Below are 13,098 nucleotides of genomic sequence, written 5' to 3' on the forward strand. Positions count from 1 at the left end.
CTTTCTTTCTTTCTTTCTTTCTTTCTTTCTTTCTTTCTTTCTTTTTTTTTTAAGAGAGATTTTTGTTATTGGGTGTGAGCACTCGCCAAAGAGATAGAGAGAGACAGAGACAGAAAGTGAGAAATCACCCCCCAGGGGGTATGGCCACACCACAGTCCCTTCCCCTCCATTCTCACAGGACCTTGGGCACACACACACACACATGCCCGTGGCATGAGTTTTAAGCCACAAGGTCCAGGACTTGAACTATGCTTGACTATGTGGGAATCCAGCAATGTTACCATTATAACGCCTGCTGGTGGCCAGTAGTTTTATTTCTAGTAATTAAATTGCTTTGAGGAGCTAGTCAGTGACCTGGGAATTAAGGAAGCCAGCTTCCACATGGCAAACTGAGTGGTTTGAGGCTTGGACCAGGTGCCTTGAAAAACGCACTGGATGTGTGCCTACATGCCCCAGATCCCAGCAGGATGGAGAAATGCAGGACTGTAGCATGACCTCATCCCTTTAGAGAATGCTTCTCCCTCTCCCTCTCTCTGTTCCTCTGTTGCTCTCTGGTGAGTGCACAAGCCCTCTGTCAAACTGAAAGAGAGAAAGAAGAGAGAAAGAAAGAAAAAGAAAAAGAAAGAAAGAAAGAAATAGAAAGGATGGAAGAGAGAGAGAGAAAGAAAAAGACAGAAAGAAGGGAAGAAAGATAAAGAAAGAGAAAGAAGGGAAAGAAAGGAAAGAAAAAATGAGAAAAGAAGAAAGAAAGAGAGAGAGAGAAAGGAGAAAGCAAGAAGAGAAAGGAAGAAAGAAAAAGAGAAAAGGGAAAATGGCTTGAAGTGGGCAGAGGGGGTGACATTAGAGCATCAGAGCCCAGGGGGGAGACCCGGGTCCTCTGTGCGCAACTGTCTAATTGCAAGTCCCGGGCCCGTGAACTCAGCCCTGGACTCTTTCTCTGCTCCATCATGCAGATGATCCCTTTCTGTAGCACTCCACAGACACTCCCTAACCATGACAGCATCCTTTCCTCGACTTTACAAATACCCACAACAGATGCATCTACTGGCCCTGTCCATTGTGAAGGGCGGGGTTGGGCAATGGCGGTGCGTACAGAATAAGCAGGCAAGGGACATCCATTTCCCTGTGTATCTCTTTTTTCAGAGGCAGGTTACTTTAGAACACAGGTTGCCAAACTATTTCTGTCAAGGGCTGCTAGTAAATATTTTTAGGCTTTGCAGGCCACATACTCTCTTTCCAAACCATCCACCTTTGGCATTGCAGCATGAGAGCAGCCACAGACAATACCCAAAGCTAATAAGCATGGCTGCGTTCCAATCAGACCGTATTCATGGACACGCGGATTTGAATTTCATATCATTATCATGTGCCACAAAATACCACTCTTCTTTTGTTCTTTTTTCCATCTAGCCATTTAAAACCGTAAAAAGCTCACAGCTATATGAAAACAGGTGGTGGGCCAGATTTGCCCATGGGCTATAGTTTGCTGACTCCTGCTTTAGAATATTCTATAAGGATCTTGTAGTTTGGCATAGCAGGGCCCACGTGCTTTCCCACCTCCGCCTGGGTATGGTGCACATGAACCGAGCAGCTCATCTCCTCCCATTATCTGGGCATGCTCGCCTCCTCCGCTGGTATAGAAAGCACATTGTATAGCCTTCCACAGGAGGAATTGACCAGATCTGTGATGGTGCTTATTTCCTTCTAGGGATAGGGTGGTCAGCTACACACTTGGCCGCAGGCTTCCAACAGATCATGTGAGTGGACAACTGCAATTCCGATTTGAGATCACTTCCTCCATCCACCCAGGTATTTTCAGCATGAACTTCATGTCTCGTCCTAAGCTAGTGTCACAGTGCGGTTCCTCTCTCTAAAATGCAATAACCGTGGTTCTCTCCAGACGTGTCCTAGGTTTTGTGGTTTTCTATCTTCTGCGTTTGAGGTCCAGAAGTCTGTGCTCTTATTCTAAAAGCCAGGTTGCTGTCTTTGTGATTGAGAGGCTCCTTTTCATTCTGGTGACCCAAAGGTAGAGGTTAGACAATTAAATGGGGTTGACGATGAGGCCTAGTGAATATACAGCCATGTCTTGCTTATAATTCTACTCCCAGCACCCACATAGGAGGTGTTCAATAGACATCTAATCATTGCATACATGAGCAAATGAATGAACGGGAAACCTCTCTTCCTACCAAGTAGCTAGGTATTAATTAGAAGGTAGCTGAAGAATAACTTATTGCTAAAGAATTATGGTTATACAATGAATTTTTACAGAGAGAAAATTTAAAACATAAACTGGACAGAAAAGCAGACTAATTCAGTGCTCAGAGTTTCATGCCAAAACATTATTCCAAATAAAAATGCTTCATAATTTCGCTTTCCTCCTGCAACTCCCATACTAAATGTAGATCACCCTAAAAATTATTAGGTCCTCCTGGGCCACATTTAAGAGTTGCTGTTAAAGCTGCTGAAGGTTTCGAGAGCTGAGAGTCTGGAGTTTGTCGTTACCCACGCACTACACTCCTGTGGCACTTTCCTACGTCCAATCAACAACTCAGGCTGTAAGAAAATATCTTAGTTGCCCCATCCTTGCAAATTCAGCCATCTGCTACACTACACGAACAAAACTGAGTCTCCCTTCCGTGTAGCCAGAACAGCAGAAGAGCTGCCCACCTCTGGTAGGGCACGAGGTATGTGGTTATAGCCATAGCCGCAGCAGGAGACAACGGCCCAGTGTCTGTGAGACCTGAAGGGGCTGGGGAGCTTCTGGCCCTGGACTGCTCCAAAGCTCACGAAGGGATTGTTTTTCTTGACGATGAATTGCACTAGGCACTTTAAGTGTGGGAGTTCACATCTGGCAGGGACCAGTAGAACAGCTGGGGGAAGGTAGAGTTAGACAGTGGTTGCTACTCCTTGAATGGCTGCTTGGGGTAGAGATCTTGTTTATTTCTCTATTTCAATAAATTTCAAATAAGGGAAACCTTCAACATAAGCTACTGAATAACGGAGATTCCTGTCATTGAACCTCTAGCCATTTTCCTCTCCCCTTGCCTAAGGGTCTTGCTTACCATTCCGCCCCCTGCAGGACTCAGACATAGGAGACATTCTCAGCAGGTGTTATTAACTTTGCCAGGAATCATGGAACGTAAACACATCACCATCCCATCTCTGAAAGTCATTCATGTAGCAAACATTGTTGAGCACCTTACTATGTGCCCAGAACTGGGGTAATGCCTGGCTTTGGGCATTTTAAGTAATACTAATACTAATACTAATACTAATACTAATACTAATACTAATACTAATAAATACTAATACTAATACTGATTTTCCTGAGACAGAATTCTGAAATAGATCCACGACAGCAAATTACCGTTCACATAATGAGAACTCATTCTTACAGAATTTTGCAGCAGAGCTCTGGCCAGTCAAATGCCCTCCCGGGAAGGTAGAACTCCCTCAGTAATGGCTTACATGGTTAGCGAAGTAGCTAGCAGCACAATCCGCTCTTTGCGAAGGAATGACAGGTGTTGCTTCCTGTCCGCAGATGACGAGGAGATGTCCCTGAGCACCGAGCCTGAGTCAGCAGAAGTTCAGGACAGCCCCATGAACAACCTGATGGAGAGCAGCGGTGGGGAGCCTGTGCACGACGCCCAGGAGCCCTCAGAGAGCTCCAAGCCAGAGCAGCCAAGTGAGGGCAGCGCCCTGGACAGTCCGCGGGCCCTGAGCCTGGAGCTGGCCGTTGAGGAAGAAGCAGGCGCCACCGCGGCAGGAGACGATGGCCCAGGCTCTATGAGACCTGAAGGGGCTGCAGAGCTCCTGGCCCTGGCGCAAGAGGACGCCCAGCCTGCCCCGAGTGCAGAAGAGCTGGCGGAGAGACTGGACCTGGGTGAGGAGACTCCGTGCACGCTGTTGGAAGGCGGTGAGGTCCCGGCCTGCCTGGAGGAGTCCCTGGAGGAGGAGGCAGGCACAGAGAACGGGGCTGCAGGGGAGAGGGAGGAGAAGGGTCCCGGGGAGGAAGAGGAGGAGGAAGGTGAAGTACCCACCCTGGAGCAGGGAGAGGCCAGGCTGCAGCTGCGGCCCTCGGTGAAGAGAAAAAGCAGGCCATGCTCCTTGCCTGTGTCCGAGCTGGAGACGGTGATCGCGTCCGCCTGCGGGGACCCCGAGACCCCACGGACACACTACATCCGCATCCACACCCTGCTGCATAGCATGCCCTCGGCCCAGGGCGGCAGCGCGGAGGATGAGGACGGCGTGGAGGAGGAGGCCACCCTCAAGGACTCCTCGGAGAAGGATGGGCTCAGCGAGGTGGACACGGTGGCTGCTGACCCGCCTGCCCTGGCACAGGACGGGCCTGAGTCCGAGGGGGCGACTCCAGGCTCGGCGCCCCTGGGCCACTCCCCCGGCTTGGCCAATGGCGCCGTCCTGGACGGCGACACGCACCCCAGCACCGGGAGTGAGAGCGACTCCAGCCCCCGGCAGGGCGGGGACCACAGCTGCGAGGGCTGTGACGCGTCGTGCTGTAGCCCCTCCTGCTACAGCTCCTCGTGCTACAGCACGTCCTGCTACAGCTCCTCCTGCTACAGCGCCTCCTGCTACAGCCCCTCCTGCTACAACGGCAACAGGTTCGCCAGCCACACGCGCTTCTCCTCGGTGGACAGCGCCAAGATCTCCGAGAGCACCGTGTTCTCCTCGCAAGAGGACGAGGAGGAGGAGAACAGCGCGTTCGAGTCGGTGCCGGACTCGGTGCAGAGCCCCGAGCTGGACGCCGAGTCCACGAACGGTGCTGGGCCGTGGCACGACGAGTTGACCGTGCCCGGAGGGAACGTGGCGAGAACCGCCGAAGGTCTGGAGTCCCCGGTGGCAGGGCCAAGCAGCAGGAGAGAAGGTTAGACCTCAAACCTGAGCAGAGTGAGAATAAGACCTTCAGGGGGACTCGGGGCTCATCGAATGGTTTGAAAACAAGGGGGAGGGGGTCCTTCTCCAAAGCAGTTGCTGGGGGGGCAATGTGTGCTGTCCCGTGTACATGTGCGTGTATGTGTATATGTGTACATGAGTCTAGGTGGCTCTGGACAGCTGACACCCCAGCACATCTCAGGGACACACCTAGAATCACAGGTAGTGATGTGAGCATGGACTTGGTGTTAGTCTTCACCAGCCGTCAGAAGCAGTTCGTGCACATGTCATCATTCTAGGCTTGACAGCAACCAGAGCCCCAGAGCAGTATTAAAATGATGGAAATAGGAGGTAGCCTCTCTGCTGACTTCCCAAAACACATTGAAGATTAGCAATAAAGGTTAATAGCAGTTAAAGAGCTTGGATTTCTACCTCTGGTTTAGAACTGAACTAGGCCACGTGCCTGTGGATATGTGTACATACGGGTCATTGTTTCTGTCCACCCAAGTCTCCTTAGTACTGGGTTTGTTTCATTAGTCCCCTTGCCTCTTTTGGCTATTGGAAGGGAAGAATAACATGACTGCACAAATTATTTCAAATAAGATTCTAATCCAAAAGCTGCCACCTTTGTAGTTTTAAAGCGTATTCTAGAATATGTTCTAACCGAAGATGTTTCTTAGTCGTGCCTGTGGAATCGTATTAATTTGCTTTTCTTTATCCAGGCCTGGGGAAACATCTTCCGGTCAAGTAACAGTGGTGTAGAGGGAAAAATTAAATGTCTCATGATAATATGAAATAATTCAGTTGTTCTCAAAGAGGGAAAATATAGAGTGCTATTTTGCTGTTTTAGTCTCCAAACAAAAGATGGTCTCTCTAGATTGTAAGCTCATCAAGGGCCAGAACTGTGTCTTCTTTATGTTTGAATTCTTAGCAGCTAGACAAATACCTAATACCTACACATTTTTTTGAACTAGAGTTACAGTGAGCATAAAAAAAGAAAAAAAACTTTAAATATTCAGCAGTGACCAACTCTACATTTCAGTGAAACAAAGAGTGAGAAGTTGACTCAGTGTTGAGAAGCATAAGCCAATCAATAGAGAAAAAGAAAGGCAGGAAATGCAGAATGCAGCCTTGAGAACTGAGAATGGCGTAATTCCTTTCTTAAACAAGAATGTGTTGAGTACCTTCTTTATTCTAGGCGAGATGGGAAGATGGAAGGTTCATAATAATTCAAACATAATTTAAGATAATTACAACTTAAGGAGATACGAGAATTCTTATAAAAGGGCACCCATGGAAGTTGGCAGAGATATATTGGGCCAGAAATCAACAAACTTATTCTATAAAGAGGGACGTAGGAAATAAATTTCAGGTTTTACGCACCAAGTGGCAAAATCAAGCCACCGTTTTCACCCAAAGACTTTTTTACCACTCTGACTCTAGAACCACACAACACATGTTTTAGCCGATGATATTTTGGCCCCCACACTGGGAGATAATCCATAGGTGACTAATTAAAACTTGACTTAGAGTCCTCATCTGGTTTTTTTGTACAGAAGTACGTGAACTTGAGTGATTTTGTAAACACAGACGTTTATTGACAAACTCACAGAAAATCCAATCCTACGCCTACAGCACGGTCAACAGAGAGGATCATTGGCACATGCAGAGAAAGGGCTATTGACTGAGTTCTAAATACCAACCAGCTCTGGGGAGAACTAACTCCTTTCTCACAGAGCTGAGACTCATTGGGTCCCACGCGACACCATGAGTCTATTCACGAGACTGCTGCCTCCATGCCGTGGTCACCATGAACCAAGCCCTGCCCTCTAGGCCTCACCCTGGGCCACTGTGAAGGGATGAGGTTCTCACTCTGTACCTTTACAGTGCAGTCGAAACAGGCAAGTCCCCACACATGAATTTCTGAAGGGTATACTAAAACCATAGCATTCTGTACAAATTTACATAAAAGCATATTTTATGAAGAAATAATTGTCCATGCCCTTGAAGGGCTAGTAACCCAACCATGGGAAGATCTGGAAGGCATTTCAGGGCAAAGCAGTTTGAAAGAAACTTCTTTATTACTGAACTCCAAAGGCTGTAAACTCAGAAAAAATTTCGAAGACCAACAGAGGCCAGCAGGTAGCGTAGCAGTTAAGACACTGGACTCCCACATCACTGACCATGGGTCAAGTACCCAACCCCGTAGCTTGAAAATCACACCAAGCGCATGTGTGTGCACACTCCGAATCACCAAAGGAGAATGGAGAAGAAGGGATTGTGGTGTGGGCATACCCCACACCCTCCCCAGGAGGTGATTTCTCACTTTCCCTCTCTCTGGCCAGTGTATGCACCCTATAGAAAAAAAAAATATATTATTTTTTTTAATGAAAACCACCTACAGACTTCACTATGGCTATTACAGGGGTAAATACAAAGATTCCTAAGAGGGACAACCGATGTCATGAAGGCCGTGAAAACACTGGTCCATCAATTCGCCACAGCCAGCCTTCCCGGCCTCAGCAGTGCATATGCTCAAAGAACAGGCTTTACCTACCTGCCTCATTCATGCATGTGAGGGTGCCTCTCCTTCCATAAAACTCACTGTTGTCCCTTCTGGCGACCTGTAAGATTGAGAATTATTTCACTATAGGGACTGCATCAGCTAGCCAAGGGAGACTTACAGCGTACACGCCCTCACAGACAATCCTGCAGCATTTTGGAGAACACTGTTTTAGAACATTGTTCAACTCATTATAAATCTAAACTGCATCTATGTAAGCTACTATTCTTCATCTACTTTTTGCTTCTCTTCCCTCTACAAAAACCTCCCTTTTCAGGCCAGCAGGTGGCATGGCGGTTAAGGCACTGGATTTCCACATGGCCAATAGTTATTTGGGTCCTGGACCCAGTGGCTTGAAAAGTAACACTGGGCACATGTGCGTATGTGCCCAGTATGCAGCGAAGAGACTGAAGGAGAAGGGATCGTGGTACGGCCATCCCCTCAGGGGGATGCTTTCTCATTTTCCCTGTCTCTGTCTCTGGCAAGCACACTCACCCTGTGGCAAAAACTTTAAAAAAAGAAAAGAAAAGAGGAAAGGAAAGGAAAGGAAAGGAAAGGAAAGGAAAGGAAAGGAAAGGAAAGGAAAGGAAAGGAAAGGAAAGGAAAGGAAAGGAAAGGAAAGGAAAGGAAAGGAAAGGAAAGGAAAGGAAAGGAAAGGAAAGGAAAGGAAAGGAAAGGAAAGGAAAGGAAAGGAAAGGAAAGGAGAAAGGAAAGGGAATAAAAGAAACCTCCTTTTTCTTAGGCTCAATTTTAAGTAGTTTCTAAAAACCTTCTGCACCTGAATGAAATGAGCATATACGATTGTGGTTATGAGCTCAGGCCCTAGAGTCAGGCCTCCTGGCTTTATATTCAATTGATCCACTTCCTCGCTAAGTTACCTAATGGCTCTGGGCCTCAGTTTCTTCCACTGTGCAAAATGAATGTAGTTGTAGAAGCTTCCAAAGGTTAGCGGGGGGATTAAGATGATTCTCTGAAACACTGTCTCTCACAGAGTGAGTGAGGGTTCTTCCAGGCAGATAAGCAAGCAGCTGACTTTGAAAGTCCTATTATGTTAAAGTATCCAAAGCAAGCTTTTGAATTGGCATTTTCTGAACTACGCTGGTCAAGGAAAATTTCCATATTATTAGGTTTACATCACTTTGCTTCACATACAATTCTAGGCAGCCTATCGTTCTCTACAATTTGGTCATACGTTCTATAAACAGAACAGCGTTCTAAAAGACCTCACTCATTTTTAGTGGGGGAATAGGTTTTCTTCCCAGACATCCTGGCAGGTCTGAACGCTTGCTCTATGTTTGAGGCGAGGGTAATTATGTGGTCGGGGTCCTCGTGAAAAGCAGAATCGCTTGCTTCCTCTGTGTGTGCTCCATCCATTCGATCAGCAGAGACATGTCAGTCACACCATTGCATCTGCTTGGGGCTCACGAGCAGGTGGGATCAGCTCCATTAACTCAGCAATTTCAATATTATATTTTCACTAGCTTGGAGGAGTAATCAACCTGATTGGTTGAATTAATTGCAAAGAGGTAAGTGTTGTTTTTTAAGAAACTAAGTTAAAAATGCAGCAGCTGATGACATAACAACTGTACCATTGTTTCTTTTTAATTTTTTAAATTTTTGACACTAAATATATATATATATATGTATATATATATACACATATATATATATATATATAAACGTGAGTGTGATGTCCACTTAAACACAGAACCCATCTTTGAAACTGCAGCCTGTTCACAATGAACTGTGTCCTGGCCTGAGGGAAACATCTCGATTTCCACTAGAGTCTATAAAGTCCCAGAGGATTTGAGAAACATACCAAAGTTTGCACAAGAAATAGCATTTTATATATATATCCCTTTATTCCTGAATATGTTTCTATTCTCATTGTCCAGTTAGCAGAAAGAATTAGATCCCTAAATTAAACTCACTGACTTTCTCCTGAGTTAATATATTTTTATTTTTTATTCGCTCTACAGAGCTAGAGTGCGAAGAAATAATCACCCTTACTGTGTTCGGACACTGTGGGACATATTTAGCTTTGTAGGGCAGAGGAGGAAAAGGCGCGGCATTTGTCCTCGGCCAGTAGGGGTTTCTTCTAGAAAACCAGCATGATGCGAGGCAGGAGGAAAGCAGTTAGAGTGCATCTGTCTTGTGTCCTGGGCCTTCTTCTCACAGATGGATGATGTATTGCCAACAGCTGGTGCCAGAGGCTTCCCAACCGTATGCCCCTACCTGCCCGAGCACACCGTGAAACAGGAACTACGTTTAGAGCACCATTATTGGTCCGAAGTGACCAAGATATGAGTGATGTCTGTAATATGATGCACGCATTCTATGGAGGTCACATTCATTTCTACAGTTTCTCCATGTCTGTCTTTCTTCCTCCTTCTATCCCACTCTGTGTCTCGAGTGTCCCTGTCTCAGTCTTCCTGCCTTTTATCTACTTCTCGTCCTTGTCCTTTCCTCTTTTCAGAGCACCATGGCTTGTCCGATTTCTCCTCAGAATAATCTGGAACAGTCCCTAGATCCCATAGCACCTTGATGTCTCACCCCTGCCCCTAGCCGTCCTGCTAAAGGAATTTACCTTCTTGACCCACCACCTCCTTGACCCATCTCGGAAGGGCACCATCTGAAAGTTTCATTCCCAGAAAGAAAATCTAAAGAGTGACCTCTTGGCAGCTCTCTAATGGAACTATCCACAGAAGGTATAGTTTTGCACAAGCCCACTGAGCTGCTATGGGACCTTATAAATGCTGCATGTCCCTCAGACAGGTCTGTTTCCTTCGCTGGGCTAAAAGCAGACTCTGCTCATGTTCTCTTGGGCTCCTTTCGGACGCCACCTTCCCCCCCCCAGAAGATGCAGGTGGTTACAGAATTGGACTCTGATCCTACAGACTGGACTGTGTGGCACTGTCATGAAGTGTTTAGATTTGGTTTTTTCTCTTTCTTCTTCTTTTTCTGTTAATAATTCCCTCTCTTATGAGTGACCGTGAATGTGGCCAACTGATACAAAAAATAGATTTCCCACTTTTCAGGGCTTTTTTCTGGTAGTAGTTTGTTTGACAGCCGCTTTTTTTGATGACGTTGCCACAGTACTGAATGAACCTGAATGTCTCGACTATCTTGTCCTCAGGTGAATGTCCTATACTCCATAATTCCCAGCCAGTAAGCCAGCTTCCTTCCTTGAGGCCCGAACATCATCACTACCCAACAATCGATGAGCCTCTTCCACCAAGTAAGCTTTAGTTTTTAAAATCTGTCTTAACTCTTCCTGTCAAGTTTAAACAGGTCAGTATGAATTTGTATGTAAACATCTGAACTCTTCCCTAACTCCGTACCAGACACCGTTATCAAAGCCTGATATGGCATCTACTGTAAAAACTGGTGTTTTCGTTTCGTTTTGACTGATGGTTTCAGCATATGATCTTGAAGAGAAAACCCGATGTTTTCAGTGTCCCTCAACTACCAAAATGTGGAGCATTTCCTTACAAAATTGGACTAATTCTTGCAAACAGTTCATGACCTTTAAGTCCCCAATTTTACTACTTTAAAATTTACAGTTCAGGGTAGAATAACCCTACTGTTCGCCATTAAATCTGTTACGTCACAGGCATCTCCATATAATAAAACAATTTCAATCCAGGGGGCAAAAGAACTTGCACTCTTATACCCTAGCCTGCATCCACAGTTGACAGTTTCAAATTTCTTCTGTCGATCTTTGGGTTTGCCAGGCAAGATAACATCTTTAAGTTCGAATTTGAAATCATTTTCTTCTGGAAACTGTAGTATGTAATTAATAACTGTCTATTCACCCGAACTTGCAAATTCATTTAATCTCTCAGAGCCCTAGTTTTCTCGTTTGTAAAATAAAATGTCAATGCCCTTATTTGCCAAGCTCTAGGTGTGGGCTAGGTAATCTCAAGACATCACTCCAGCATCAGCCTTATGATACTCCATTTACTACATTTAGAAGAAGGAACTAACACCTGAACTGTTATATAGTCACTTCACATCACAGATGTTCCAGAACTCTCGAACTTCTCTGTTTGGGATAAGGCTTGTTTTTCTAGTAAAGATAACCTTTAAGATTTGATAGATCTTACAACTGCAGAATCCCTCCAGGATGCAAGGAACCAGTGTTTCCTTACATTCTTTTGCTTGTGCTTACACTGAGCAGTTACACTCTCCAAAAGGAAAAATGCTTATCTCTTAATTCATCTGATCTTGGTAACGTAATATATCCTGCGTTAGCTCCGTTCTTCTCCCATTCAATGGTATCGGTGAAGAAACAATGAACAACTCTAGTATGCAAACCAACTTCAAAGAATGCCGTATTTGTTTTACGGGGCCAAGGCAAACATTATGTCCTCTAACCTTGACACCTGATTTTTCTCCCTTACTTATACATTGATTTATGCAAATTCCATAAATTAATAGTGAAACAATCTATAAATACCTCCTACTTAAAACTTCCCTGGATGCCAGCAGGTGGTGTAGTGGTTAAAGCACTGGATTCCCATATGGCCGAGTGCAGTTCAATTCCAGAACCCAGTGACTTGAAAATCATTCTGGACACTCGTGTGTGCATACCCAAATCCCAATAGGAGAATTATAGAGAAATTATTGCAGTGGGGTATGATTTCTTACTTTCCCTCTCTCTGTCTCTCCCAGGCAAGCACATGTACCCTATGACGAAAACCTAAAAAAAAGATACTTACCTGTTACCTGAAAACTATAATGTTTTCTCTAGAAAAGGGACACTTTTCTTTATAACGATCTTTCAGTGCATGTACACATGAATTGACCTTCAATCCATGTAACAGTAATAACTGTCACTATTACACATAAGAATAGTTATATGTGGGAGGGGCTGTTTTTAAGTTTATTTTATTTTATTTATTTATTTCACAAGCAACAGAAACATAAGAAACACACACACAGAAGCAACACCACTAGCAGCATCTGAGGACCAGTTTCCAGCCCCCAACCTTCAGCCAGCCCCAAATCATGGGAGGTGTGAGATTGACATACTCAGGGAGGTTCCCAGACTTGAACCAGGAATCTCGCCATGTGAGACTGCCTCGTGAAGCATCACATTTTACTGCTACACCATCTTCCAGCCCCCTAGCTCAGACTTTAAAAGATTTTTTTTTCTGGTAGCTCCATAGGGAGTAAGTTGTAAGAAGGATGGGTAGAAGCATGAGTCTCAACATCAGATAAAGGCAGTGAGCCAAATACAGATAATGGTGGCTTGGACCACAATGAGTAGTGACGGTGCTCACGAGTGCTCAGACTCCGGACATTTTTTTTTCCCCAGAGGGTATGTGTACTCCCCAAAGAAAAAGAAAGGGAAAGTGAGAAAGGACCCCCCAACCCTGGGCACATGGCCACACTGCAATCTCTTCTCTTCCACTTCTCCCTCCTTTGGGGATTTTGAGCACACATGCACACATGCCCAGCATATTTTTCAGGCTCCTGGGTCTGGGATTGGAACCAAGCAGTCAGCGATGTGGGATTCGGCTACCTTATCCACCACGCTACCAGTTGGCCCAGTATATTTTATGGCAGATTGGATATGGATGTGAGAGAAAAACAAGCATCAAGAGTTTCAACTTAGAAAGAGGTAGCTGCTTACAACT

At 45.5% G+C, this 13,098-nt stretch overlaps 1 protein-coding gene across 1 annotated transcript in view; it reads left to right on the forward strand.

The window, feature by feature from the left end:
• HECW1 (HECT, C2 and WW domain containing E3 ubiquitin protein ligase 1) overlaps positions 1–13,098 on the forward strand; it is a 321,373-nt gene that overhangs the window by 199,762 nt on the left and 108,513 nt on the right. Inside the window, exons 8-10 of the mRNA XM_006148902.3 lie at positions 1,709–1,809; positions 3,545–4,885; positions 10,593–10,694. Of these exons, the coding sequence (XP_006148964.1) occupies positions 1,709–1,809; positions 3,545–4,885; positions 10,593–10,694 (1,544 nt within the window). The remainder of the gene's footprint in view (positions 1–1,708; positions 1,810–3,544; positions 4,886–10,592; positions 10,695–13,098) is intronic.

This window comes from Tupaia chinensis, unplaced genomic scaffold (genome assembly GCF_000334495.1).
Source record: "Tupaia chinensis unplaced genomic scaffold, TupChi_1.0 Scaffold000249_1, whole genome shotgun sequence".
Lineage (NCBI taxonomy): Eukaryota > Metazoa > Chordata > Mammalia > Scandentia > Tupaiidae > Tupaia > Tupaia belangeri.